Source organism: Vombatus ursinus, unplaced genomic scaffold, assembly GCF_900497805.2.
Source record: "Vombatus ursinus unplaced genomic scaffold, bare-nosed wombat genome assembly UNPS02013931.1, whole genome shotgun sequence".
Taxonomy (NCBI): domain Eukaryota; kingdom Metazoa; phylum Chordata; class Mammalia; order Diprotodontia; family Vombatidae; genus Vombatus; species Vombatus ursinus.
This window is the reverse complement of record NW_020953709.1, coordinates 953455-981306: the sequence shown is the minus strand read 5'-3', so window position 1 is coordinate 981306 and position 27852 is coordinate 953455. Positions and strand designations below refer to the sequence as shown.

The 27852-nt window shown below is 50.9% G+C and overlaps 1 protein-coding gene across 2 annotated transcripts; it reads right to left on the bottom strand.

The window, feature by feature from the left end:
• Positions 1–376: 376 nt before the first annotated feature.
• Positions 377–25949, bottom strand: LOC114040732 (fatty acid desaturase 3-like). 2 transcript variants are annotated; one of them, XM_027858901.1, is made up of 13 exons: positions 25743–25795; positions 17165–17255; positions 14306–14416; positions 12958–13155; positions 11292–11393; positions 10376–10498; positions 9575–9635; positions 5730–5806; positions 4733–4830; positions 3295–3391; positions 2419–2498; positions 1932–2057; positions 377–928 (listed from the first exon to the last, which is right to left on the bottom strand). In XM_027858901.1, exons 2-13 carry the CDS (start codon positions 17168–17170, stop codon positions 877–879), a joined length of 1131 nt encoding a protein of 376 aa, XP_027714702.1. In that variant the 5' UTR covers positions 17171–17255; positions 25743–25795; the 3' UTR covers positions 377–876. The 2 variants fall into 2 exon arrangements, with proteins under 2 accessions (XP_027714702.1, XP_027714701.1); XM_027858900.1 differs by lacking the exon at positions 17165–17255 and having other exon boundaries at positions 25743–25949.
• Between the last annotated feature and the right edge of the window lie 1903 nt (positions 25950–27852).

Genomic DNA, 27852 nt, shown 5'->3' with positions numbered 1-27852 from the left:
AGTCAGAGGCCCTGAATTCTAGTTCTGCCTCTAACTCTAACTTCCTGGGTGACTTTGAGCAAACTGAGCCTCAGTTTCTTCAATTGTAAAATGAGGTTTATGAGATTTCTTCTAACTCTAGACCTATGATCCTTTAACTTGAAAGTATAGAATAGCAGAAGTATTAGGAACATAACTGGGAGTGGGCAGTGGGGAAGGGGAAACAAGAAATCTACACATGCACACACACACGCACGCACACATTCATACACACATGCATGCACATACACACCTGCATGCACACTCCCTGACTCCACAGCCAGAGCTTTCCCCCTTTACAGACAATGAAACTGAGGCCAGAAAAGACTCACTCAATGCACAAGGGACCAAAACTGTGTCCAGCTTATCGGTGTGTTTTTAATCATTAACCTACAGTGCTCACAAACCAGGCAGGAGCTGGAGCCCGGCAGGGATCACGGGCAGAGGCGGAGAACAGATCCAAGAAGCACGTCGGCAGCTTCCTCCTCTGCAGCGGGGTCTGGCCTGAGCCCACGCTCCCTGGGCAAGTCCCCTGGGATCTGTCCAGGTGGGGCCTGGGGCTGCGGGGCCAGAAAAGACCCAGAGGAGAGGCTGTGCCAGCCCTGGGGGAACAGCTGGGGCCCGGTTGTACAGGGCTGAGCTTGGTAGAGATGCCTTCTTCAAAGGGCTCACTCCCCTCCCCAACTCCCCCCCAAATCAGTCGTCAAGTGTGAGGCTGAGAGTTGGGATGATGCAAGGGGTTCGGGCTTGGCCTGCACCGAGGGAGGCAGCAGCCTCCCTGTGCAGGTGGGGCTGGATGCCCACCTCCTAGGGCATAAGGTGGCAAGGTTGCCCTGGGCTTTCTCTGCCTAGGCAGCTTCACTCATGGAGGTAAGCCTCCAACCAAGCATCACCAGACTTCTTCAGGGACCTGTGGAAAGGGAAGGGACATTTTTACCAGCAGAGGGTGATGTTGGGGGAGACATGCTTGGAGACCTCCCCTTCCCCAGGGTCTTTGGGAAAAGCTGGTCAGAAATGGGGGTGGCCCTGGGACAAAGAACAGCTGACCAGTCCCCAGTGGCCCACGGACCTTGACCTGAGTAATACAGACTCATAAAGAAAGCAAGAGACTAGAAGTCAGGACATTTGGGTTCTAACTCAAGCCCTTCCAGCCAGTTACGGAACCGTAGATGAGACTTAGGGTTCTTCCTCTGTAAAATGAGTGTCTTAAATGCCGTTCCTAACTCTGATGTTCCCTGCTCTAAAGTCCCTCTTGTCCCTGGTATTCTCTGTTCTAAGGCCCCTCCCAGCTCTGTCATTCTCTGTTCTAAGGCCCTCCCAGCTCTGACATCTTCTCTTCTAAGCTCCCTTCCAGTTCTAATGTTCCCTATTCTAAGGCCCCTCCCAGCTCTGACATTCTCTGTTCTAAGGCCCTTCCCAGCTGTGCCATCCCATGTGTTAAGCTCCCTCCCAGCTCTGACTTTCTACTTTATGATCTCCCTTTCATCTCTGACCTTGTTTTCTAAGCTCCACCTCTGATGCTCCTCTGTGTTCTAAGATCCCTCCCAACTCGGCTTCTCTGAACCTTTACAAGGCAGCCCATCTCACTTCTAGGTGGCTCTAATGGGTCAGACAACGCTTCCAGACCCCCCTACATACTGCTCCTAGGTCTCTCCCTGGGGGCTAAAAGAACAAGTCTAGAACCCCACCCATATGACAGCCCTTCAGATGCAGCTGTCCCGTCACCCCACAAACCCAGGACCAAGAACAGGCAGGCATTAAAGCTCGTTTGTGGGCCCTACAGACCCTCCTGAGGGCGGGGCCAAGAGAGAAGGCCCCCAGCGCCAAACTAGACAAGAAGGTACACAGTCTGGTCTCCACTCCACGTCTTCCCACTCCCCAGCTGAGTGCTCTGCACACAGTAGGCATGTTACCCGACAATGTCGGTCAGGGCTTTCAGGAAAGGCTTCACCTCGTAGTTGAGCCCATGTTTGGCACAGAGAGACTTCACCAGGGGAGCAACCTTGTGGTAATTGTGCCGAGGCATCGTGGGAAAGAGGCTGGAAAAAACCGGGAGGAGAGAGGAGGACTTGGGAGGCAGCACGGGGCAGGGACTCCAAGCCCTGTGGACTGAGGGGGCCGAGGGGGCAAGTCACTGGGAACCTCCCTGGACCTCTTTTCTTCATCTGTAAAATGAGGAGGTCGGGCTAGGTGGCCTCTGAGGAGCTGGGACCTCCGACCTCAGCCTACCTGCCCTCATTTCCCATCAGTCCTCCATCTACTCCTGTGTCCCAGCAGGCAGAAAGTGACTTGAACCCAGGTGTCTGGACTCCAGACCGGTCACTTTCCCCAGGGCTGTAAAGCATGGTTTCCTTTTTATCTGCACCCCCAACTCCCTCCCCAGCTCACACCCCAACTCACTGATGTTCAATCTGGAAGTTGAGATGGCCGCTGAACCAATCAAGAAAGCGGGATTGCCTCACGTTACAAGTGGCTGTCAGCTGTGGGAAAGAGACCAGGATTGGGAAGGTCAGTCAGGCACTCCCCCAGGCCCCAGGCACTGGACTGATGGGGGCATTGCTGGGCAGGGTAAGGCAAGTCCCAAGTTGGGAGGCTTGGGGTCTGGGTTCCAATGCTGGCCCTGCCTCTTACTTCCTGGCTAAGTGACCGCCTCACTCTCGGCCTCAGTTTCCTCGTCTGTAAAATGGGGACAATAATACTTTCAAGCAAATTGTTTTATGAAGGCCACTAGGTGGCGCCGTGGATGGCACTCTGGATCTAGAATCAGGAAGACCCAAATTCATAGCCAGCTATATCAGACATAGCCTACGGATATCCATTTATATTAGACACTTAATTATTAGCTGAGTGACGCTGGACAAGTCATAACATAAATATGCATAATTACATATATTACATAATTACATAATTACATAATTAATACACATCTTATATGTGTGTATATTTATCTATCTGTGCAAGCCCTGCAACAGTGTTACTTTTAATAAAGACCCAGCTTTAACAAAAGTTTTAGGTTTAATGTGAGGGCTCTTCACATCTGTAAGGTCCTCAGTGCTACAGAAATGTGAACGGGGGTGCCTGCCATGGGAGTTTTCCCCACCAGCCCTCAGTCCCTCCAACCCCTTCCCAGGGATGGCTTCTCTGAGGGGACTTTCTGTCGGTAAGGTGTCCCCAGAAGTGGATGCCTCCCAGAAGTCAAGGGTGCCCTGACCACTCACCTTCCTTCCTGCTCTCCCAGGCCCCAGCCTTCCCTTCATACCACCCTGATGTTCTCACCTGGGCGCTGACCCAATCTCTGTGTTTCTCGCTGCCAATGTCCTTGGGAATGTGATTCATCTGGGTGATCCACACAAACCAGTGGCTCTCCAGGACCCTGGAGAGGAAGTGAAATGGGCCCTGCCTGCCAGGTTCTCTGGGGATGCCCCAAGAGCCCTGCTCGGGGCTGTCCTGGGGGAGCCGTGCTGAGTAAGGAGGGTAGGGGGCGGCAGAGGGCAGTGCCCACTGGCAGAAACTCGTCTAGTTCCTAAGTGGTGCCAGTGATCCTGTGGTCCAACAGCCTTCAAAGGGAGCCCATGCCTGGGGACACCCCAGAGTGCCACCTAGGAGAGGCACGATGGAGTAAGAAGCAGGCAAAGTGCACTAGCACTTGGTGAGTGTGTGACCAGACACACAATGAGGGCATTGGACACAATGACCTCTCAGGTCACTCGGCTCTAGATCAGATCACATGCGGCCAGCTGGGAGGGGCCTCCCAAGCTGCTGAATCCACTCCCATCGTTTTACAAGTGAGGGAAATGAGGCCCAGGAAGTTCAGTGACTTGCCCAAGGTCACACAGGGAATGGCTCTAGAGGCAGGATTTGAACCCAGATCCCCAGACTCTAGATTCCACGGTCTTTGGACTGTAGGAGAAGGAACCTTGGAGTGGGAACCAAAAGAAGCAGATTCCAATCCCAGCTCTGCCGCTTAATATTTCTTCTCATTAAGCCTCAGTTTCTTCATCTATAAAATGGGAACAGGAGTGCCTGAACAACCTGCCTCATAGGGCTGGTTGATGTGGGGAACAGCTTTGTAAACCTCTGGAAATGTCAGCTGTCCTTGTTATTAGGAAAGAAAGGAAGGCTGGGCTTTGGTAAGGTGGCATCAGGATAGAGACCTCGGGGCAGTTGGGCCAGAGGCAGGACCAGAGGGGTGTGAGAATGCCAAAGGGACTTTTCTCGCTCACATATGTGATCATGTCCTTCTCCTGCTCAGTAACCACCTGGGGCTCCCTATTACCTCCAGGATCCAACAACGTTCTCCTTTTCTAGCCTGGCCCCTTCCTACCTTTCCAGTCTTTTCCCCCTTTCTCCTCTCCAAGAAGCATCCACCCTGGCCTATCTGTGGTTCTTTGAACACGATACCCCATCTCTGACTATGCCTTTGCCCATTCTGTCCCCATCCTCACCCCATCTCTGGGTTGGAGGCTTAGACCCCACCTTCTGGCCCCCTGACCACTACTGCTAGAGCTTTTTGGGATTATCTCCCATTTACCCTGTGTATAACCCGTATGGACCTCTTAGTGCGCTTTGGTTCCCCCATTCAACTGTGAGAGCCCTGAGGGCAGGGACTTTTTATTAAATCCATTGACTGACTGAATGAATGAATGACTGAATGAATGAATGACTGTGAATGAAGGTGTGAAACCAGCACAGCAGCTGCCAGTCCCGGACCTACCTGACTGAGACGAAGAAGAACAGGGTTCCTGGGACGCCGTAGAAGGGCATGTAGGACGTGAAGAATCGCACGTAGAAACTGATGGCCCACAGCAGGTCCTAGGGAGCCAGGGAGGTGATGGGGACCTTCGGTGCCCTGCCCTGGGTCTTCTCCTCCCCTTCCATCCCACTCTGGGGGAGAGCTCGGGACCAGGTGTGGAACAGGCACCCAATGACACCAAGGAGGAGGGAGGGGAGGAAGCTGGGGCGGGGGGTCATTCTTTCCAATTTCCATTATGTTCAACTCCAAAACCCCCAGGCTCACAGGGCTTGGCTGGATTCACCTGTTTTCTCCCTAGTTCCCTGGAGCATTCTCTGGCCGCCTCTGTCTGGTTCCTTCTACCTCTGTCCCTGTCACCTCTCAGTCTGACTGTCTCTGTCTCTATCTCTGTTTCTATCACCTCTCTACCTCTGTCTCTCCGGCTATCTCTGTCACTTCTGTCTGTCTGCCTGTGTGTGTGTGTGTGTGTGTGTGTGTGTGTGTCTCCCTCCCTCCTTCTCTCTGTCTCTGTCTGTCCGTCTCTGTCTGTCTGTCTCTCACTCCCTCCTCTCTCTGTCTCTCTCTCCCTCTCATCTCTGTCTCCCTCCTTCTCTGTGTCTCTATCTCTCTGTCTGTCTCTGTCTCTGTTTCTCTCTCCCTCTCTCTCCCCCCCTCTGTCCTCTCTCCCTGTGTCTCTTTCCCTCCTTCCTTCTTTCTGTCTCTATCTCTGTCTGTCTCTCCCCATCTCTCCCTCCCCACCCCCTCTTCTCTCTCTGTGTCTCTCCCTCCCTCCTTCCTTCTCTCTGTCTGTCTGTCTGTCTGTCTGTCTCTCTCTCTCTCTCTCACACACACACACACACACACACACACACCACACACACTCCTTTCAAGACAGCTCCCTCCACCATCCTCCTCCCACACTGTCTCCTCCTCCTCCCTCACCATCTTCCCCCAGGACCACACCAGCCCCATCACTCACCGTCCACCTCATGCACACCAGCATATACGCCAGGTTTTCCACCTCAAAATTCACCAGTGTGAGGAGGGGTGGCCCAACTGTGGGGGAAGAGCAGGGACTGTCAGCAGGGGAGGGGCCCCAGCAGCCTTCTCCCAGGGCTTTGTGGAGAGATGACTTAGCTGCTCAGGGGGTGTCTAGAGCAAAGGCTGAGGTGGGGGTGAGGACTCCTAGACCCAGACCTGGAAAGGCCCTTCGAGGGCATTGAGTACTGCCACATTTTGCAAACGAGGAAACTGAGGCCCAGACAGGTAGATTTGGAAGGAAGCCATATTGAGTTCCCCTCTTGGGGAAGGCAGAAGAGGCCTCATTGAAAGTAACAGGAGGGGCAGCTAGGTGGCGAAGTGTATGGAGCACCAGCCCTGGAGGCAGGAGGACCTGAGTTCATATCCCACCTCAGATACTTGACACTTACTAGCTGTGTGACCCTGGGCAAGTCACTTAACCCCATCGCCTAGCCAAAAAAAAAAAAAAAGAGAGATGTCTGAAAGGCAACTGGGGATGTGAGATTGGAGGTCAGCAGAGAGTTTGGGGTAGGAGAGGTCCATTTAAGAGTCATCAGCACAGAGAAAATAAATCCATGGGAGCTGATGAGAACCCCAAGTGAAGCAGTATAGAGGGAGAAGAGAAGAAGGCCTGGGACTGAACCCTGAGGGACCCTGTGGTTACAGGGTGTGTTCTGGAGGAGGATCCAGCAAAGGAGACGGCGGAGGAGCCGTCAGAGAGAGAGACAGAGAGAGAGACAGAGAGAGAGAGAGAGAGAGTAAAAGAGAGAGAGAGGCGTCCTGAATATCCAGAGAGAAGAGGATGTCCAGAACGACGGGTGATCTACAATTTTAAAAGGCACAGAGAGGTCAAGGAGAACGAGAATTGAGAAAATGTCATTGGATTCAGCAACTAAGAGGTCATTAATAACTTTGGAGAGAGCAATTTCCTTGGAATAATCAGGTTATAAGTCAGACTGAAAGGGCCTAGCCACAAAGGGCAGAAGAGATACAGGACAGGTGTAGGGACGGAAGGACCGAGGAGACCTGGGCATGCTTGGAGGTAGTAGGAAATAAGCCATTAGAAAGGGAAAGACTAAAAATCAGGGCAAGAGGAGGAGATAACAGAGTGGCCATCTGGTGGAGGTGACAGGATGAAACAGGTTTGCTTTAATAAGTAGAAGGGTTAACCGTGCTCAGAAGTAAGGGCACCTCATCATGGGAGACAGGGGCGAAGCAGGAGAAGGTGGCAGAAGGGCCCTGAGTGATAGATGAGGAAGAGGGAAGAAGGGGGGGCTCGCAGCAGATAGCTGTTTTTCTTTAATTTGTGAGGCAAGATTCTCAGCTGGGGCAAGGGGAGCCACGGCAGGGAGCAGCAGCAGAGATGGGGATTGATAAGGCAGGTAGAGTGGGATTACCTAGCAGCAGTGAGGGCCCAGTTAAGGATGAGTAACATCCATTTGTGGTGGACCCAGAACAAATGGGTGTGTCATTTTCTCCACCTTCATTTAGCAGCGTGTGTGTAGGAATGAAGGTGGCAGATGGTGGAAGTAGACAAGGCTGAGGCTCAGCTGGGCATAATCAGGGATAAGCCACAGAGACCAGGGATTCAGGAGAGGAATTTAGTGCAAAGTTGGATTGGTTCGTGCAGGGAACACGGCCTGGGAGAGAAGTAAGCGGTCAAGGAATTAGAGGTCACAGTGCAGATGAACAGTTTTGTAGGGGAAGGATTTTGTAAGGGAAAAGAAGAGGGAGAGGTGAAAAGGCACTAGGCTGTTGTCATTTGGGGGAATTTTCGAATTCTTGAGCATGGAGAAAGTCCATTTGTGGGGAATGGCAAGATCATGCCCTTGTTCATACCCATTTTCTGCATGCCCAAGGTAGGGTGGAAAAGTAGCTCCTGGGAAGGGTCTAGTTGAGGAACTGAATGGTTAGGGTGCCTTTAGGGAGAGTCACTATGGATGCTGAAGTCCCCTAGCAGGAGGTCAGCAGTTGGGGAGGAGAGGAAAAGTGGGAGCCAGGTATCAAACTCATTGAGGAAGGAAAGGGAGGGACGTGGAGGTCTTTACACAGTGCTACCTGGACTTTGATTGGATGGTAGAGAGAAGTAGCATAAACCTCAAAGAGAAAGAGACTATTGAGTGACAGAGGCAGGGAGAGAGCCTGGAAGAGACAGAGGGGAACAAAGAGTATTCTAACTCCCTGTCTCCACCAGGGAGCTGAGCAGAATGGAGGAAGGTGGAGCCAGTACTGAGAAGGGTGACCAGGGGGGCTGTATCATGGAGGTGAGGGGTAGGGGAGGAGCAGGATTCAGTAGGAGCTAGTAGGCGGAAGGAGTGGAAGAAGGAGAGTTTTAGGATGAAGGGAAGGTTGTTGCCTATGGAACAAGTATTCCAGAGGGCACCATGGAAGAGGTGGGTGGCATCTGGTTGGGACTTCAGGAACGGATGTGAGGGAGATGAGAATATGGAATCTGATGGGGTGGGGTGCAGAGGGGGTTTTGATGATGACCTACAGGGGTTCAGAATCACTTCTCCAGGCTAAATAGGAAGAATGATCCTCATTTTGATGGGTTCAAGACCCTTCCCCATTGTTACAATTAATTAAGCCAAGTATCATCCAGACAAGCAATTTATTTAGCAGTGCATGTGGTTGCAAAACAAAGCAGCCAAGAACCTAGAACTTTGGTTTTTACCCGGTTAATATACAGTTTGGAAGGAATGAAAAACAGGGTGTAAGGGTTAAGACACCTGATTTCTTACTGGAGGAGAAGATCTGGAGACAATGTGGTGCAGGTGAGGGTTGGCAGGTGAGAGTTGACTGGAGAGGGATTGGGAGATAATCAGGAGACTGAGGAGAGAAGGAAAAGGGGTAGTTTGTGACATTCTTTAAGTTGGGTGACTCTTGGTGGGGTGGAGGGAAGGGTAATTTTGTGACTTCTCCAAACTTGGGTGATTTTGAGATTTAACTTCACAAAATGGTGGATTAAGGCAAAAAGGAGTCACTAAGGCTATTTTAATATTACACCAGCCTGGTCATCTTCCAGTTTATCAACATCCTCTTAATCTGTGGTCTCCAGAACTGAACAGTCCTCCAAATAAGGTCTGCCCAGGGCATAGTCCATTGAGGCAATCTCCACCCCTTATTCCTAGATCACTAGCCCAGGATTATCCTATGAGCTTTCTTGGTTGCTCTATTCCACTGCTGACTCATGCTGACTCACACTTGTGGCCCACTAAAACCCCCAGGTCTTTTTTAGAACGACTGCTGTATAAGCATTCTTCCTTATCTTATACTTGTAAGGTTGATTTTTTTTTTTTTTTTTTGTGCCCAAGTACAAGACTTTCCATTTATCCTGGTAAGTTTTGTTTTATTAGATTGAGCCTGATTGTATGACCTGGACCTGGAGTTAGGAAGACCTGAGTTCAAATCTTGCTCCAGGTATTTTCTAGCTATATGACATTGAACAAGTCTCTTCATCTCTGCCTGCCTCAGTTTCCTTAACTGTAAAATGCAAAATTGTAACATAATAATAGCACCTCCCTCCCAGGGTTGTTGTGAGGATCAAATGAGATAACATTTGTAGTGTTCAGCACATAGGAGGCACATGTTTCCTTCCCTCTCCCCTCTTAACCCCCCCCACCCCACTTTTGGACATTGACTCTGTCATGCAGTGTTCTAATTATCCTTTCCAGTATGGGGTCATCAGCAAACTTGAGTAGGCCACCTATTCCTTTATCCAAGTCTCATATAGCCCAAGCCCTAAGATCTAGGAAGGCAGATAGCCAGGTGGGTGTGGGAGCCCCCAGGAACCAGAGTACTCACTTAGGAAGAAATAGTGGTGTTGATGGTTGTAGGGTAGATACCGCCGCTTCTTCTTGCCATACTGGAGGAAAAGGAGGAAAAAGGAGAGCTCGGTGAGGAGGGAAGAATGGCCTGGGAACATGGGGAGCCCCTTCTGTGAGTCTTGGGTGATAAAATCCCCCCAGTGATAGCTGCTTTGGTCCTGTGGTGGCCAGAATGAAGGGCTGCCTGTCTCCAGTGCATGCGTCCCATCCTTTCTTTACAAGCAGATAAGCGATATCTGCCTTCAGACTTATTTTTCTACCGGCGTGGCTGGGGCTGTGGCATTATCCACACTCTCACCTTCATGTGCTCTTAACAGACAGGGATCAGAAGTCTGGCCTAGATCTAGGGTCTAGATCAGGGGTTCTGAGCGTGGTTGGGATTAGGGTCCTGTCCATGACTGGGCTTAGGGAGGCTAGTCTATGACCAGGATTAAGAAGCCTGGATGGTGGCTGGGACCAGAGGGGCTAGTCAATGTTTGGGGTCAAGAAGTCCTGTCCATGCCTGAGGTCAGGGACATAACAGAAGGAAGCCCCTTGGGTGAGATGAAAATCTCTCCTCCCCAGCCCTAAACTTTTGTCTCTGCTCTCAACAACCCTAAGAAAATGAATCTTCAGCTGGTGAGCAAAGTAAAAAGGGTCCCCCCTCCACCCCTGAACTGGCTTTGTCTAGGCTTGATGAAGCTTCTAGGGTTGCAGAACCTGAACTCTATTCACTTCCTCCCTCTCCCTCCAGAGGCTGGAAGACCGCCCTTGATGGCATGGAGTGCTCAGTCAATACCTCCACTGATGACTCTCCCAGGAGAAAGACGGGGGCCAATGTCACATCTGGGTCTTTGTAGAAGACGTTGGGCTTGGCGTGGTGCTGGAAGTGACGGAAGTTCCACCAGTGGGCCGAGAAACCCTGTGGAACAGAGAGGGGCAGATGAGGTCGAGTTCAAGGCACAGAAGGTACTAGCATAGAGGTAGAAAGGAAGGAAGGAAGGGGCCAGTGCCTGAAGGGGCCTATCTGACCACACACTCCAAGACACCCAGACAAGATGGCCAAGTGAGCTCATGGTTGGATGCCCTCTCCAAAGCAGGCTGGGCACATCCCCACAAGCCCAGGCCAGGATGTCAGAAGGTCCAGGGGCTCTTGTCCCCTCCTGCCTGACCCATCACCTCTCTAGGAAAAGACTCCTCAAGTGGCAATTCCCCCTCAAGCACAGATGGAGCCTTGGTGTTCCATTATGGAATTGTCAGATGTCAGAGCTAGGAGGGGCCACAGGGCAGAACATAAAATGTTAGAGCTGGGAGGGACCTTAGAACACAGAATGTTACAAGTAGAAAGGCTCTTAGAACATGGGATGTTAGAACTAGGAAGGACCTGAGGACACAAAATGTTAGAGCTAGAGGGATGTTAGAACATGGACACTTGGATCAGGAAAGGACTTTAGATGACCTGAATGATCTTATCCAGACCCAAACCCCTTCATTTTTCGGATGAGGAGAAGCGAACCACCCAACATGGCATAATGAGTTAGTGGGAATCCAAACAAGGCTTCCTCACGTCTAGCTGGGGGCCCTTGTCACTCTCCTTGGTCACCTCCCCAAGCTCCAAGGGAAGGGAGCTTCGGCTTTCCTGAGGGAAGGAGGAATAGATGGACTCCACCCCCCCCACACACACACACATCCAGGGTCCAGCCCCTAGTCATTACCTTCAGCTGTCCCATCACAAATTGCTGGGCCACATGGTTCCACCTGGACTTCTTGAAGAAAGACACATGTCCAAGGTCATGCTGCAGACACCAGGATTGAGCCTGGGGAGAGAAGTCATAGAGGCAGCTCAAAGGGCTTGGGCAGAAGGATCCCACTCAAGGGATTCAATTTGAAAAGTCCTCATTAAGCCTTTAGTGTATGTGTCCCTGTCCTTGGTGCTAGACACACAGAGACAAACCAAAAAACAGTTCCTACCTTCACAGACCCCAAAGGGAGGAAGTGGGAGGTGGCAGAGAGGCACCTATGTAGGATACGATGTAGAAAATGATGGGGATATGGAGGAGATCCAGACAAAGGGCTTCAGAAAAAGCTGAGGAGGGACAGATCGCTTCATCTGGGGGAATCGGGGTGGGCTTCAAGGAGGAGGCGGCACCCAAGCTGAGCTTTGAAGGAAGGGGATTTTAACACAAGGAGAAGGCCTCCAGATTACCGGTAGGGTTGCCTAGTGGATAGAACACTAAACTAAGTTGGAAAGACGTGGATCACCACACTTACAGCTGATTTACAGTTGTGTGGCTCTGGGGCTCTTGACCTTAGTTTCCTCATCTGTAAAAATGGGGATGATAATAGCTTTGACCTCACGGGTTTGTTGTGAGGCTCACATAAGATAATGGGCACTCTGCAAAGCTTTCTAAATCCCTTCGTAATTGTTGGCCATTATTATAACAACCCAGCTATCAGAGCACAGGGAATGACCTCAGAAGCAAGAAGGAGCAGCCTGATACCAGGGATCATAGCTGTCATCCCTAGAGAGACAGGGCACCTCAGGGTCATCGAGTCCAGTGCCTTCATTTTACAAAGAAGGAAACTGAGGCCCAGAGAAATAACTTGCCCAGGATCACATACGGTCAGTATATGAGGCAAGATTTTAATTTAGGTCTTTCTGACTCCAAGGTGAATACTCCACCCAGCTGCCCTTAGGTCATCAAGCAGAGAAGAGATGTGATACATCTAGTTGGACTAGTTGGACAAGCAACTAATTAACCTTTCCTGATTGCCGAGGGCCGTGAATGCCGCATCAAGGTTTATTATGTAAGGTGTCCATCAGGAACCACTGAAGAATTTCGGGGCCAGATCTGTCTTTGTTTCTGATCTTGCCTGGGTAAGAGGTGGAGTGAAACCTCTGGACCAGGGAGGTAATAATGGGGTTTACTCACACTTCTCTTCATCCCCATCCCCTACTCTACTCCACAGCCTGAAAATCTGATTTACACCAGGAGGAGGAGGAGTAGGGGGGGAGTCCCTGTGGATACAGTGTGAATGGAGAGTGGGGGGGACCTTCAAAAAGCAACTCCATCCAAAGAAACCTCATTTACACGAAAGATAAAGAAATGGGAATAAGGGATGCTGGAGGGTCTACCCTGGGATGGAGCTCCATTCACCATACCTTCTCCCCTTGCACTTCAAATGTTTTTTTTTTAATTAACAAAAATTCAGCAAATCCATACATTTTCAGGAGCCCTGCCTCATCTGTTACACAAAATGGTGGCCCACTTTCATACAGCCATATCTCAATTATCAGAGATGTATGACAGCCAGCTTTTCAGCTTAAGCAGACTCCCATGTTCTGTGACCCCTCCAGGTCCCCAGCCCAAGGGTGCTCACCTGGGAGATGGCCAGGACCACAGCAGCAAGGATGGTGGGGACCCAGCCATTGCCCAGGAGGTAGACCATCAGCCAGGCGAACCCCTCCATGAGCAGGATGTGACCCAACATTAGGGAGAAGAACTCAGTGTCGACCTCAAACAGCTTCATGTCCTCTGCAGTCTTGCGCAGGGCACGGAAATCCTCAATCAGCTGCTCCTAGTGGGGAGAGGGGTGGGGTGAGTCCGTCAGGTCTCTGAGTCTGTCCCAGCCTTAATCTAGTGGTTAATCTAGGACAGTGGTGAATGTCTAGTGGTTAATCTAGGTTAATCTTAATCTAGGATCCTGAGTCTTCTCCCCAGTCCCCATTTGGGGACCCAGCCCACCTCCCTGGCCAGGCCAGAAGAAGACAAACACACCATGCCAAAGATACTGTAGGGTCTCTGGATGCTCTCCCACCGCCCACCATTCTCCAGGAACTCCTCTCTGAAGGGTTAAATGGATCTCTGAGTGAAATAGGCCACCTTGTGTGGTGGTGAGGTCCCTGTCACTGGAGGCCTTGTTGTAGAGGGCACTCCTGCTTCAGGGAGATGTTGGATACCCTCAGAGATGCCTTGCCACCTGTGCAATTCCACAGCTGTGTAAATCTATGGTTGAAGCACAACTGTCCCATTCTACAGATGAGAACATGGAGGCCTCTGGAGGGGAATGCCTGGCCCAAGGTCACCGTTGGGTGGGACTCCCAAATCCAACACTATTTCTGCCTCACCATCATGGATGTGATGGCCATGACTTAGAGGTCTGAAAAAGAGGTGCCAAGGGTGACCCAGAGGACAGGTCAGCGAAGAAGGAATTTTTAAAAAGTGCCATCCACCCATCTATCCATCCAGGACTTCTCATTCGTCTATTGATCTGTTCAATGAACAGTCATTGATTGAGCGGGATTTACTTAGGACGTTTCTCGAAGCTCTTTCCCACTTATCATCTCACTCCATACTCCCTGAGGACCTGGACAGTCCAGAAGATCTTTATTCTCATTTAAAGTAGCCATCATGGAACGGAAAGAGTAAGGAACATAGACGAGACCGTTCTTGAAACCTGTCTGCAGCTTACTTCCTCCAGCACCTTGGGCAGTTCCCTTTCCATCACTGGGCCTTAGTTTCTCATCTATAAAATGAGACAGCTGGACTGGGCAATCTCTGAGGGTCTCTCCAAGATCCTATAATGTAATGAGGAGCCATGGAAGCCTTCTGAGCAATGGAGGGACGAGGTTAGGCTCTGGGGATTGGGAAACACTTGGTTGTGTACTGGTGGCACAAGGTGCCTCATCTCTGCTCTCGTCTCCCCATAGAAAGTGATCTTAACTCACATTTTGCTCTCTGTCGTGGCTGGGCTCTCCAGGGGCCAGCTCCCCAATCTGCAAGGGCTTCAAGAACTTCTTCACAAAACACAGGTCCTGGTGGAAGGCGTGGAAAGCATCCTGGGTGGGGAGAAGAAATGCAGGAACAGTCACAGACAAGGCCCCCAGGAGAGGACAGCAGATCTTTAGCCATTGCTTCTCCAGCTCAACAGGCTTCTGCCAGCCCTGATTCTTTTCCACCCTCTTGGTAGCCAAGCTGGGTCACCAGCCTAGGTCACCAGCCTAGATCTATGACTCTGGACCCCGAGACTGGAGTAGAGACCAGAGCAGTGTAGGCACACCTGGCTTTAGAGCAAACTGCACCGCCGGAAACTGCGGCAGAAACTTTACCATAGTTTAAATTGTTCACTTGCTGCATATCTCCCCCATGAGATTGCAAACTCCTTGAGGGCAGGGAGTGTCTTTTGTCTTTCTTTGCATTCTCAGCCCTTAGCACTTAGTAGGCATTTAATTTAATGATTGATTACTCATAAGGCTGTAAATATAAACTATGGGGATCCTGTGGTTAACCCTTTCTGTTACTGCCCTTTGAAAACTGGATTAACCATTATGGACAACTTTTCATGGTCCAACAGACTTTTATCCTTGGATTTTCAGAAGCTGTTTCCCTCTGAATGGAACAGCCGTAGCCCCACACTGAGAGGAAATTAGCATAGAATCTCCAAGTAGGAAGGGACTTGGAAGGTCCCCGCTCCAAGCTGACTATGAATAGCAATAGCTTCTCTAGATACCATCCTCCATGGGGGTCCTTCAGCCCCACCCCAACACACACAAATGCACACACACTTCCAGAGGCAGCCCCCTTCTCTTTCCATACAGCTGTGATGGTCAAGAATCTTCGTCCCTGCATCTGCAGAACAAATCTAATTGAATCCTCCTTCTCCATGACAGACAGCCCTTCAGATCCTCAGAGAAAGCTACCTTCCTCCCCTCCCCCTCCACTCCATCTTTTCTTCTCTGGGTCCTTCAGCCCAGGGCCCAAAGCCCACCGCCATCTTGGCTACTCTCTTCTGGACAGCTCCTAGTTCTCACTATCTATCCTTCCTAAAATAGGACACCCACAGCTGATTCCAACCTTCCCCAAGACAGAGTCCAGCAAGATTACTGCCTCCCTCCTCATTGCTTTTCTTAATGCATCCTGGGAAAGCATGAGTTCTTTGGCCAACCCAACGCCCTGTCAATCAGCTCACATGGACCTTGCAATCTGCTCAAACTCCCAGACCTTTTTAAGAGGAGCTATTGTTTGGCACCCTTCCCCCACTTATGCTCAGGAAGCTGATTTTTTTAAAACGTTTTTGTTCAAACAAGTTTCATTAATGTCTCTTGTCATTACATCAGCTATTTCTGGAAATACTCCATCTCCAATTGTAGTGACCAAGCTTGATCCTGGAGAAGAGGCGAGACAATGCCCCCCACCCTCGTAGAAGTGGGGGACTATGGGTGTGGACTATTGTAAACACTGTCAGTCACTGCAGATGTGTTGGTTGGTTTGGGTCAGCTGTTTGTTTTTCGTTTTCTTTTAAAATCTTTTTAATGAGGCATGGCTCATTGCAGGGGGAGAGGAGGGTCATATTTGGAAATGAAGGTGATGTAAAAACAAAAGATGTCCATAAAAATCAGAGGAAAAGTCATACACTGACAGTATTCTATCCAAATAGCCCTTAACCTCTCTCCACCAAGAGGGCACAGGTTGGCTATACTGTGGGTTCCATCCCTGCCCTTTCAGGGAGTTATTCATGAACCTAATTTTCTGAACCCATATGTAGGACTCTCTCTCTCTCTCTCTCTCTCTCTCTCTCCCTATATATATATATATACACATACACACACACACACATATACACACATATATGTATATGTATATATGTATGTATAGATATATGTATATATCCCTATTCAATTTCATCTCATTGTATTTGACCTTTCATTCTAGCCTAGAATATCTTTATAGCTAGCCTATTAACCCTGGCCTATCATGGGTTAGCTGACCCTCTCAGATTTCCATCACAGGCAGATCTGATCAGAGGGCCACCTTATTATACTTTCATCCAAACCAGTGATAAAAATGTTAAACAGCATAGGGTAGATCCTGGGGGCACTCCACTAGAGACTTCCCTATAGGCTGCTATTGACCCATTGAAGAATATTCCTTGGGTCTGGTCACTGAAGTTCTGAAGACACCTGACTGTCCTATCCCATAGACCAGAGTTCTCCAGTTTTTTTCCCCCAGAAGACTGGCATGAGAGACCTTGTCAAACACTCTGCTGAAATCTTAGCAAACTAGGATGTTCTCTGCAGCACCCTCTAAATTGACCTGTCAAAAAAAGGGAATGAGGTCAGTCTGTCATTGCCTCTTCCTGATGAAGCCGTCCTGGATTTTTGTAATCATCACTTCCCTTTTAAATGCCCACTGACCATCTGATGCTGAATGGATGAATGGATGTATGGGTGAAACAGAAAAAGAAGGGGGAAGCATCCTCTGGAGTTGTGATTCTCAAAGTTTTTTTGTCTCAGGACACCTTTATGCTCTTAAAAACTGTTTAGCTCTGAGACAGCCAGGTGGCACAGTGGATAGAGCACCGACCTTGGAGTCAGGATGGACCTGAGTTCAAATGCAGTCTCAGACCTGACACTTACTAACTGTGTGACCCTGGGCAAGCCACTTAACCCCAATTGCCTCCAAAAAAAATTCACTTATCTTTGGGCCTCCATTTCCCCATCATTAAAATGAGAACATTGAATCAAGGCCTCTTCTAATTTTAAGCCCTAAGAGCCTGACTGAGTGGGAGAGCCAGGTTAATTTCTCACCTCCATGGAAATGAACTCCACCAGGGTAAAGGAGGAAGCCTGGGCCTCTAGTTCTTCTCATCAGGAGCAAACTATGGAAAGACCCCTAGCTCTGGAATCAGAGGACTTGGTTTAGTCAGTCAGCCAGTCAATGAACATTCATTAAGTGCCTACTATGTGCCAGACACAGTGCTAAGCACTGAGTTCAACTCTTGCCTCTATTAATTCCTGTTTGACTCTTCCATTTTCTGAGTCTCAGTTTCCTTATCTGTCAGATGAGGGGAGGGGGCATGTTTGCCTCTCAAGATGCCATCTAGCGTCAGGTCTCTGCGGCTAAGATTGGGAAGGAACCCGGGCTTCAGCCCTGAGAGAACTGATGGGAGGTTGGAGGGAGGGCACTGAAGCAGACAGACCCTCTGGGAGCTCGTGAGACTCAGTCTGGAGGCCACACACACACACACCCCACAGATTTCTATTTATAGCCAGCGCTCTGGGGGTGAGGTCACTACCGGCCTCCTCCCCATCTGGCTGCAGCCCAACTGGGGATGAGTCACGTTTCCTCTTCCCCCAGAGGCACTTCCCGTCTCCCTGGATACCTCAGCAAGGTAGGGAGGGGGGCTGCTGCTAGTCAATGGAGGAACAGAGGGGCAGGCGGGGGAGGTGTCATAAGAAGAGAGATGTAGAGAAGTCTGTGCTCTGCCTGGAGTCAGGAAGATTCCCCCTCTCCCTGACAAGCACTTACCAGCCCTGTGACCCTGGGCAAATCACTTGTCCTTTCTGAGCCTCAGTTTCTTCATCTATAAAGTGGGCATAACAGCACCTTTGTCACAGAGGGCCGGTATGAAGATGAGATGAGATGTGATAATACACATAAGTGGCTTTGTAGATGTTACTGCATTATAAATGCCAGCCATGGTGATGATTTTCTGGACCAGACTTCTGAGGTCAGTACTTGCCAACACCTGTAACTTTTCTTCTTTGAGATTTCCAAGGCATGCAGAAAAGTAAGGAGCCTACAGCCCCATGACCAGCAGGGCCTGAAGGCTGGAATGAAGCCCTGGTCTTCCTGACTCTGAGACCTAGCACTCTAGTTCCTACCACGTACTTATCCTTAAAATGTCATTATAATAATAGGTAAGAACATTTCAGCACGCTTTCTGGGAAATAAGGGAACACAAGCCTCGATATTCCCACTTTACAAACAAAGAAAATGAGGTTCAGAAAAGGAATCTGTCCAGGATCAAGAGAAAGCTAGCCAGGGCAAATGGAGAAAGTCCTGGCCTCGTGTGGGATGGGAGCTTGACTCTGGCCCTACCACTCCCTGGGTGTGGTGAGCAATCCCCCAGCTCTCTGAGTGTCTACTCTTGTAGAAAAAGGTCATTAGCCTTTCTCTGTCTCGATCATGGGGCCCTTGTGAGAAGAGTGCTCAGGAAGCCTTCAAGCATCATGGGAAGGCAAGGTGTGCTGTGGATGCACAGGAGAAGGACCAGCCCAGAAGTCCAGCCTCATCTTGTAGATGAGAAAAGTGCAGGAGACGTTCATCGGAGGCATGCAAAATAGGGAGCACAGAAGAAAGCAGTGACTTGCTTGAGCTCTCCCCCAAATCCCTCCAAATACCTGTAAAAATGGCTCTAAACAAAACAGGGAGCACATTTGGGGCTGAGGGGAAAGCCCAGGATTGGTGTGCAATCAGGAAAGCTTCACAGAGGAGGAAGCATTTGAGTCAGGCTTTCAAGGATGGGTAAGAATTTAACCGGCAAACAAGGGGAAGGCATAAAGAACAGAATGATCCAGGTTTGGAGGTGGGAAACAGCGGCATATATACAGTAACCAAGTTAACAAGCATTTATTAAGCACCTACTATGTGTCAGACACTGTGCTAAGTACCGATAGACCCGAAAAGTGTGAAAAGTAGGGGCTGAGAGGCACCATTTTGCGGAAGGCCTTAAAGAATTTAAAGAGAGTCTCTTGAATAGCCAGGTGGGGCAGTCTGAATTCTTTTCACCAGGTAGTAGGGAGCTAAGAAGAGTTTTGAGCAGAGCAGGTCTGGATATAAGATGGATAGATCTGTATATAAGAAATGTTAGTCCAGGGGCCAAGTGAAGGGTGGGAGCTTGGGGAGGGCTTCGAAGACCTGGAAGGGGAGGATCAAATGGATGTAAACACCCTTTGTCATGGCATTCTCTCTCCCTCCCTCTCCCTCCTGGGTAAAGTAAGTGGTGGCTATTATATGCAGGAGATGTGAGTCCTGACAGGACTGAGAGAACACTGAGAGTGAGGCTGTGAGTCTGTGTAAGGGGCAGAGACTTTGAGAGAGAACCACCAGGGGGAGACAACGTGCAAACTTGAATGTCAGAGGCTGTGAGCCACAGACTGTAAGGGGGAGCCAGCCTCCAATTTGTCCCTCCATCTCCAGTGCTTGCAACTCCACAGACTGCTGAGACCGAATCTGCTCTCGGTAAGATCATTCCCTCTCCCCTGGTTTGAGCTGAAGTGTTTTATCTCCCTCCAGCTCAATGACTTCTTTCCTACGTTTCTTCTGTGGTCCATTATAATCTGAGTAACTTCCCTGACTTCTATTTATTATCATGCTTGGATAAATGGGCTTTGCTTGCTTGCTTCTGTGGTAGGAAGGAGCTAAGCTGTAAAAGGAAAGCTAAGAGCCATCCTTCCCCTTGAGAGAGTTCAGGGAAGGAACTTCTCAGTTCCTTAGACCCATACCCTTACATAAGAAATATTTAAGGCATGGCAGATGGATATAATTTTGGCCTGATATCCTTCTTAGACACTAGAGGGGAGGCTGTGGTTTGCAAAAGCAAGAATGAGAGCCAGACCAGGCCATACATGGGAACAGAAAACCAGGTGCTAAACTCTTGGGGGGGCCCTGCCCACCCAGCCAGTCCACTTTAACCCTGAGGCATCTTAGACAATCAATCCTCTTTCTCTCTGCCAACTGCCACTGCACACCCGCAGGCATCAAGATACTGGGACCCCATGTAAAGAGCAGGGCAGCCTTTTGAGGAGAGGAGGGGGATGGGGATTGGTCTGGGTATGATGGCACGTGGCAAGCAGCTCAGCTCACTGCACTCATGTTTGATCTCACTATGGTTACGGCGAGGTGGCATGGAATGTCATCCCCTGCCCCCAAGTCGCCTTGAAGAACGGGGAATCTTCCAGCCTCTCCCAAGGCATGGGCTTTGTCCCAGCTTTGCTCTTCAGCTATAGGGAGAAGCAGCCTAGGTCTGAGTGGCACCATGAGTTTGCCTCAGGTTCCCGTGGGTACTACGGGTCTCAGGAGCCTGTGTGGAGCTCAGTGACTTTCAGAATGCAGTCTGAAAGGAGGACACAACTCTGGCCGTGGGATCATGGGAGGCTCAAGTATGAGAAGCTCTTATTCTGAGTCATAGAGTGGGGAGACAGGGAAGAAAAAACCGGTGGTCAGGACTTGTGCTTGGCATCTTGGGTTGTTTTCCTAGGAAGCAATCTCTACAATACTCTCGGGTTCTCAGGCTGTGTGCTCTGTGAATACTATTGGCTTTCTGTGCTGACATCCTCTGAGTACCTCAGCCTATAGTGCTGGGTGGAGAAGTCCAACAAACCCAGCACGACCCTGGGGGGCCAAGTCCTGTGTTCTAAAACTCCCTCCAGCTCTGATGTTTTCTATTCAAAGATGCCTATCAGCTCAGACATTCTATGTCCTGGTTCCTTCCTGCTCTGATCTCCAGGTTCTAACATCTCTTTTGGCACTAATGTTCTACATTCTGTGTCCAGCTCTCACATTCTGGGTTCTAAGGTCCCTTTCAGCACCAATGTTCTCCATTCAATGTTCTAAGGTCCCTTCCAGCTCTGACATCCAGGTTCTAAGATTTCTTTAAGCACTAATATTCTCCATTCAATGTTCTAAGGTCCTTTCCAGCTCTAACATTCTGGGTTCTAAGATCTCTTTCAGAACTAATGTTCTACATTCTATGTTCTAAGGACCTATCTATCGCTGACATTTTATGTTTTAAGGTTCCTGTCAGCCTTCATCACTCTAAAGTCTCTTCCAGCACTAATATTTTACACTCTGTGTTCTAAGAGCTCTTCAAGCTCTGACATTCTGTGTTATATCGTTTTATGTTCTAAAGACATTCTGTGTTCTAAGGCCCCTCCCAGCTATGACCTATATTCTAAGTTCACTCTATGGTTCTGATCTCTGTGGTCCTGTGTGCAAACATGGGGCCTTTAGGTTTCCCCGGACAACTCCCCAGATTACTGACCGAGCCCTCAGCTCTCAGTTGCTGCTTTGCCCTGCTCTCTCCCATGATGAGCATCAAGGATGTGCTAATAAATGCTCAACAACCAGCTCTCTGGGGGGAAGTGTACCTGTGACATACTTTGAAGTTTGAACCACAATTATAAACATTTTCTGCATCCTTTTCATAGATCTGGACAATCAAGAAAACGAGTGAAGTCCTGAGTTGTAGCATTTGCTCATTTCTGGGGTATAAAAGCTCACATTGAAAATATCAACCATCAAGGAGCAGTAAGGTAGTGCAGTGGATAGAGCATCCGCCCTGGAATTGGAGGACCTGAGTTCAAATGCAGCCTTAGACAGGCTGTGTGACCCTGGGCAAGTCACTTAAGCCTGATTGCCTCCGAAAGAGAAAAAAAGAAAAAATATATGTAACAATCAGCTCTCCTGACTCGCCACTAAGGTGCCCTACCTCTACCTCACCTCCACCTTTGAGCCTCCCTGACTGCCTTCTACTGAGTGCTTTGTCCAGTCTCCCTCTCCACTACCTCCATGCAATGACCTTCTGTCTCTCTGGGCATATCTTGTACATGCCCAGTTATTTACATATTGTCTCCGCATTAGAATGTAAACTTCTGGAGGGCAGGAATGATTCTTGCTTTTCTTTACATCCTAACACCCCAGCCCCCCCACACACACACACACGTACACACAAGCTTAGCCTGGAACATAAGAAGCCTTCAGTCGATGCTTTTGACCAAGTGACCAATGACCAGCTGGCGTAGGAACGGACAGGGTGGGCAGCCAGAAGGAAGAGCTCCCTTCCACGAGGCTGCCCCCAGCCTGAAGAGCAGCTCAGCGCTATCTCCTAGGATGCCCGACATATGACCTCACTTAAAACAACCAGAGGAATGTCCAGCCAGGAGGAGTCTGGGGCGGAAAGACTTGGTCGCAGGAATGTGGGAACTCCTACTGGGCTGGGTGGGACTGAGAGAGAAGCGAGCTAATAATAATGTAACACACAACCCCCCCCTGCATAGGAAGCACTTTCCTCCGGAGGGACGGGACCAAAGGAGCAGCTGAAGGCCCTGCTCCCCCTGGGAACCAAACTCAGATCAAACAGTTCCTCTCCTCCACCCATTGCCTGTGCGCCCAGATAGTGCCTCCAGATGTCCAGGACCAGTCCTGCACATGGCAACCTGATAAGGAGAGCGTTTCCCAGAAACACCCGCTAAAGGCTTTCATTGTTCAGCTCAGGCTGGACCGGCTGGAGCATGCTGGCCAAGCCTTTGGACAATCTCATCAGACCATTGGTTAGAATGCATATATTGTTGTAGTTCAGTCATTTTTCAATCCTGTCTTCCTGACCCCTTTTGGAGTTTTCTCGGCAAAGACACTGAAGTGTCTTCAGCTGATTTTACAGATGAGGAAACTGAGGCAAACAAGGATTAAATTACTTGGCCAGGGTCACACAGCTAGTAAGTATCTGAGGCTGAATTTGAACTCAGGTCTTCCTGACTCCAGGCCTGGCACTCCATACTGTGCCAGCTAGCAGCCCCTTAGAATGCACATTACACACGCACCCACCCACCCACCCACCCACACACACATACCTGGCTCCTGGATTCAGTTGTTTAAATTATCCAGTTCAACCAGCACAAATTTAGTGAGAGCCCAACCCTGTGCTAGGCACTGTGGGAGAGCTAAGGGAAAGAAGAAAGGGGATCTGCCCTCAGGAAATCTGTCATCTTACTTTCTCTGCATGTGGAGTTGGGGGACCGGGGCTCAGATTCTAGCTCTGCTACTTGTCCCCTGTGTGATCTGGAACAAGTTGCTTCACCTCTATGGGCCTCAGTTTACCCATCTGTAAAAATGAGGAGGGACTGGATTAGATGACATCTGAAGCCCCTTTTAGCCCTGCTACAAGATGAACAGAAGGCTCTGCTACTCGCTTGATGTGGCCAGAGGGTGTCTCTGGTCCCTTCCAGCTCTCGCTAGGTGCCAGAGCTGAACTGAGTGGTTCCGAGAAGAAAGTGTGGAGTTCTGAGAAGGGATACCATGGTAGAGCAGTGCAATCAGGGTAGGCTTCCTGGAGAAAGCGGGTCTTAAAGGAAGAGTAGGATTTGGATAGGGGGAAGGGAGGAGGCTGGTATGGCCTCATTTAGACTCACACACACACTTACACACATGCACATTCATTCCTACTTGGCTCATGGGACAACTGTTGCTTCATGCCCCATGGCCCTAGTTTCTCAAGGAGAGCTGGCCAGACATAGCTTTCCACTGCTGGTGTTCATGGTTCCCTTGACCCAAAAGCACGCTAGCTTCCTATGAACAGCCTCTCAGTTACTGGTCTTCCGGACTCAGGTCCTGGACTCTCAGGGGACAGAGGAAAACTTCCCCCAGAAGTCTTGGAGGCCCAAACAGGCCTGCTTCCATCCTGAGCATAGAGAAGGGAGCAGGAAAGTGGGTGAGCAGCAAAGCAGGGCTGGTGCTGTGGACAAGCTGGGAAGGTGGCTACCTTCATGGTGGAGGAGGACTGGAGAGGCCCCTGCCTTAACTGACATCATTAGAGATTCATTTCTTTGGCTACTGAAGGACTCTCAGACTTCCAGAGTGCCCTGGGAGAGACTGCACCCCAAGCCTTATTGATCAGTACTTTGGGGGGGGAATCTGACTGGCAGCTTCATCAGGCAGAGAGCGGGAGGGCAGAGTCAGAAAGAGAGACATCACCCAAGACTTCACTTTCTTCACAATATTAACCTGATGTTCTTGGTTCCCTGAGATCAAAAAGGCGTGGGTTACACGACAAAGTTGGCTGAACTTGGAGTCCTGAGATCCGAGTTCAAATCTCAACTCTACACCATCCTTGCTGTGTGACAGAGGATAAGCCATTACCTTTCTCTGGGCCCCTGCTTCCTCTTGTATGAAATGAGAACAATAATTAGTCCCTGTTAGAGCAGAATGAAAGCAGAATGGTGTGCTTGGGAGGTAGTGAGCTCCCTGTCCCTGGTGGCCTCCAAGAGCAGAGGAGCCTCTGAGCCTCTCTCAGCACTGGAATTCTGGGGTTCCATAATCCTTGCCCCGTAAACGCCCAGTACTGGGGTGAAGAAATGTTATCTAACACCACTATTTATACAGTTGTGAAGCCCTGACATTGTTGTAGGCATGATTCCCTTTTCATCCACGGGGCAGCAGGAGCCCCCCTCATTTCCTCACCCACCCATCCCCTCAACACAGAGGGAGCTACTCTTCCAGGAGCTCCACCCTTGTGGAAAGGGGCCTGGCACGTGCTGTCCAGCCTGGGGAGAACAGTGACTCACTCACACCCAGGGCTGGTGCCCAGCATGGCTGTCTGAGCCAGTCTCCTGGAAGCCAGACGATGGGGCCCAGCCTTCCTGCCTGTGCAGGGGATCTGCCTCCCTCTGGGAGCTAAGCGTGGCCCCTGCCTCCCTGCATGACTACAAGGAAGGGGCCCCAGGTGAGGGGACCCGGCCAGAAACAGCCCAAGGAAGACAGCAAGCAGACTTAGCTAAGGCAGCCTGCTGAGGAGGCTAGAGCGCCCTATGACCTTGGACACTTACTCCCTATGTAGCTCTGGGCAAGTTCCTTCCCCTCTCTCAGCCTGTTTCCTCATCTGAAAAGTGGGGATTCCAACAGCCTGAAGGTCGTCTGGTCAGTTCTAATCATTTAGGAGCTGACCACAGTCTCAGCTGGGTCTTTGCATTAGGATTGGGGAGGGGGGGGACAAAAGCGCCCCCTCCTCACATGCCTATCCAGCCCTAGGACCCTTTCCTGGGACAGGCAGGTCCCCCTCTCTAGCCAGCCTGTGACCTGGCACATAATGGGACTGGGGCTGAACATGTCACCTTAGTCCTCCAGGGCTGTCGGACCGCAATCGCTGTCAAAGCCCTGTGAGTCACAGGCAACAGCCAGGACTTGAACCTGAAACCTCGGCCAGGACGCTCCCCACACTGCCGTTCCCTCCCTCCTCGGAAGCTCGGGGGGTCACCAGGGCCAGCTGACAACAGGGGCCCCTGGCCAGTGGGATTCGGGCTAGGGCAAGGGCCTGCGTGCGCAGCTGGAGAGCGCACAGGTCCCAGACGCCTCTGCCTCTCCCCCGCCCGGTCCCTTTACGTGAGCTGCCTTTGAACTCGGCGCCCTGGGGCAGAGATTCGAAGGCAGCCCCGCCGGCACCAGGGAGCCGCAGGTAGCGCGGCCCTTAGGGACCTCGGGTCCAGAGCGGGGGCTCCCAATCCCCCCTAGCTCCCTCGGAAGGACATCGTCCAGAAGGCAAAGGCCACCCAAGGAGTGCTGGGACGTGTGCTGGGGCGTGTGCGGGAGAGGGGGCGAAGGTCTCCCTACCGTAGCATCCTCTCCCGCATGGTGGCTGATGAGGCGGCTGCCTCCAGGGTGCCGATCAGCCCACCGGGTGATGTCATACACCTTCCGTTCTATCACCAGCCACTTGTCCGTGGGCAGGCAGTGCTTCCGGATCTCTTCCCAGCTGTAGGTGGGCACGGGGGTCTCTCGCGCTCCGCTGCCCTCCCCAGGCTGCCCCGGCTCCCCCATGGCCCCCCTCGTTGCCCCGACGTTAGGCTCCGGGCTGCTGAGCCCCTCCGCGCCTGCCCGCCCCCTTCCCTCAGCCGTTTTCGGACGCCGGGGCTAAAGGGCCCCCAGCAGCGGTCCCCCTCTTCCCAGGCGGCCCTCTCTTCTCTCTGCGCTGGGCTCTCCTCCTCCCGGGAGCCTCTCCTGCCCCAGCCACCTTGCCTGCTCCTTCTCCCTTCCCAGAGGCTCTCTCAGCCTCAAAGAACTTTTCCCCCCGCTTATAAATCCATTGACAGCATTGCTCAGCCTCGCCCCCTCCTTCTCCTCCACATCCTCCTCTCGTCATCCTCTCTGGCCGTTTCACAGCCACCGGGAGTAGAGAGCCTGGGCACCAATCCAAGGCCTGTGTCAACAGGCCTGGGAACCTGCCATTGGCTGGCCCGGGCTCCAGGAAGGGTTGCCCCTGAATCAGGGAGCCAGTCACCGGCCCCTCCAACACCATCCCCTTCTCCCCAGGCTGCCCCACCCTAGGGCTGCCTGGAAAGGCGAAGCACTTTAAAATACCTAGCATGGGTCTGGGGCAGCATTTGAACTCAGACCTTCCTGTTCCCAAGGCACTGTGCCACCTAGGTAGCAGAAGCAGGGTAGGGAGAGAACGTCAGTTTGGGAATCAAGAAGACTTGCTGCGGAGGGACCCTGGAAAACTTGCTCAACCTCAGTTTCCTCATCTGTAAAACAGGGATAAAAATAGCACCTACCACCCAAGGTTGGAACAAATGAGATAATAGTGTTTGTAGAGTGTTTACAAAACTCAAAGAATTATTCAAGTGATAATAATTCTTATTGCTCATTAAAACAAGCACCTTTCGATTACTTAGCCTAGAACCACATCACCTCCATGCCTCTGCAGGGGTAGGGAGGAGAAAGGATGCATCCTTCCTTGCAAAAGCCCTATTTACAAAGCACTTTCTGACGTTTTTTTTGATGTGTATATGTGTGTGTGTACATACATATATACACATATGTGATGCAGTTGGGGTTAAGCAACTTGCCCAGGGTCACACACCTAGTAAATATTATGTGTCTGAGGCTGGATTTGAACTCAGGTCGTACTGACTCCCAGGGTCCGTGCTCTATCTACTGCACCACCTAGCTGCCCCCACAAAGCACTTTCTGTACAGCCCCGTAGAGTACAGGCATTCATAGACCCATTTTACTGCTGACGAAACTGAGGCTCAAAGAGCACCAGAGATCTAGAGTTGGAAAGGACTTTCCAGAGGCCAGCAAGGCCTGGAAATCAGACGTTCAGAGTCGGGCAGGTAGCCCGACTCTCTCATTTTACAGATGGGGAAACGGAGTCCCAGAGAAGGGAGGCAACCGGGCACAAATCAAAGCAGTTGTAAATGGGAGAAGAACGCTGGTTCTCTGGCTGCCGACAGAGGAGATTAAGAACCCAGAATCGGGATTTAGAGCTGAGAGGGCACTTTAGGAGTCAGCCAGCCCGGCCCTCTTTTTACAGATGAAGTTCTGAGAAGGGCGGGGTCTCACGGGGAGGGAGCAGCAGAGCGGGAACCTCAAACCCAAACGCTCTTTCCCCTCGCGATGCAGCGCTCTCTTACTGGGGCATCTCCATCTCGTGACTCCTCCAGGGTCACACGCAGCAGCAAGCCTCAGCGCTGGGATGTAGACCCCGCAGGCTGTTGCCTGATTCCAAGTCTGAGCTATCCCGGTGGGAAGAAGGCCCAGCTTGGAAGGTGTCTGTAGGGGAGACTGCTGGGATCAGAAGGGGGGTTGGGATTGGAGGGGACCATCGAGGCCTAGCCAGTGGTGGCTGCCCTCACCCCCCCCCCTCCCCAGCCAGGCCCCGGATCTGGATCCCAGCCCTGCCTTCTCCTGACGAACCTAGGTCTGGCTCTGGGTCATTTAT

Excerpts from the sequence above, each read along its gene's own strand:
- LOC114040732 (XM_027858900.1), bottom strand. The coding sequence starts at position 25,949 with ATGGGGGAGCCGGGGCAGCCTGGGGAGGGCAGCGGAGCGCGAGAGACC. Across the intron at positions 13,156-14,305 it reads GCCACGACAGAGAGCAAAAT|GAGCAGCTGATTGAGGATTT; the intron begins GTGAGTTAAGAT and ends TCTCCCCACTAG. Across the intron at positions 4,831-5,729 it reads TGGTGTGCATGAGGTGGACG|GACCTGCTGTGGGCCATCAG; the intron begins GTGAGTGATGGG and ends CTGGCTCCCTAG.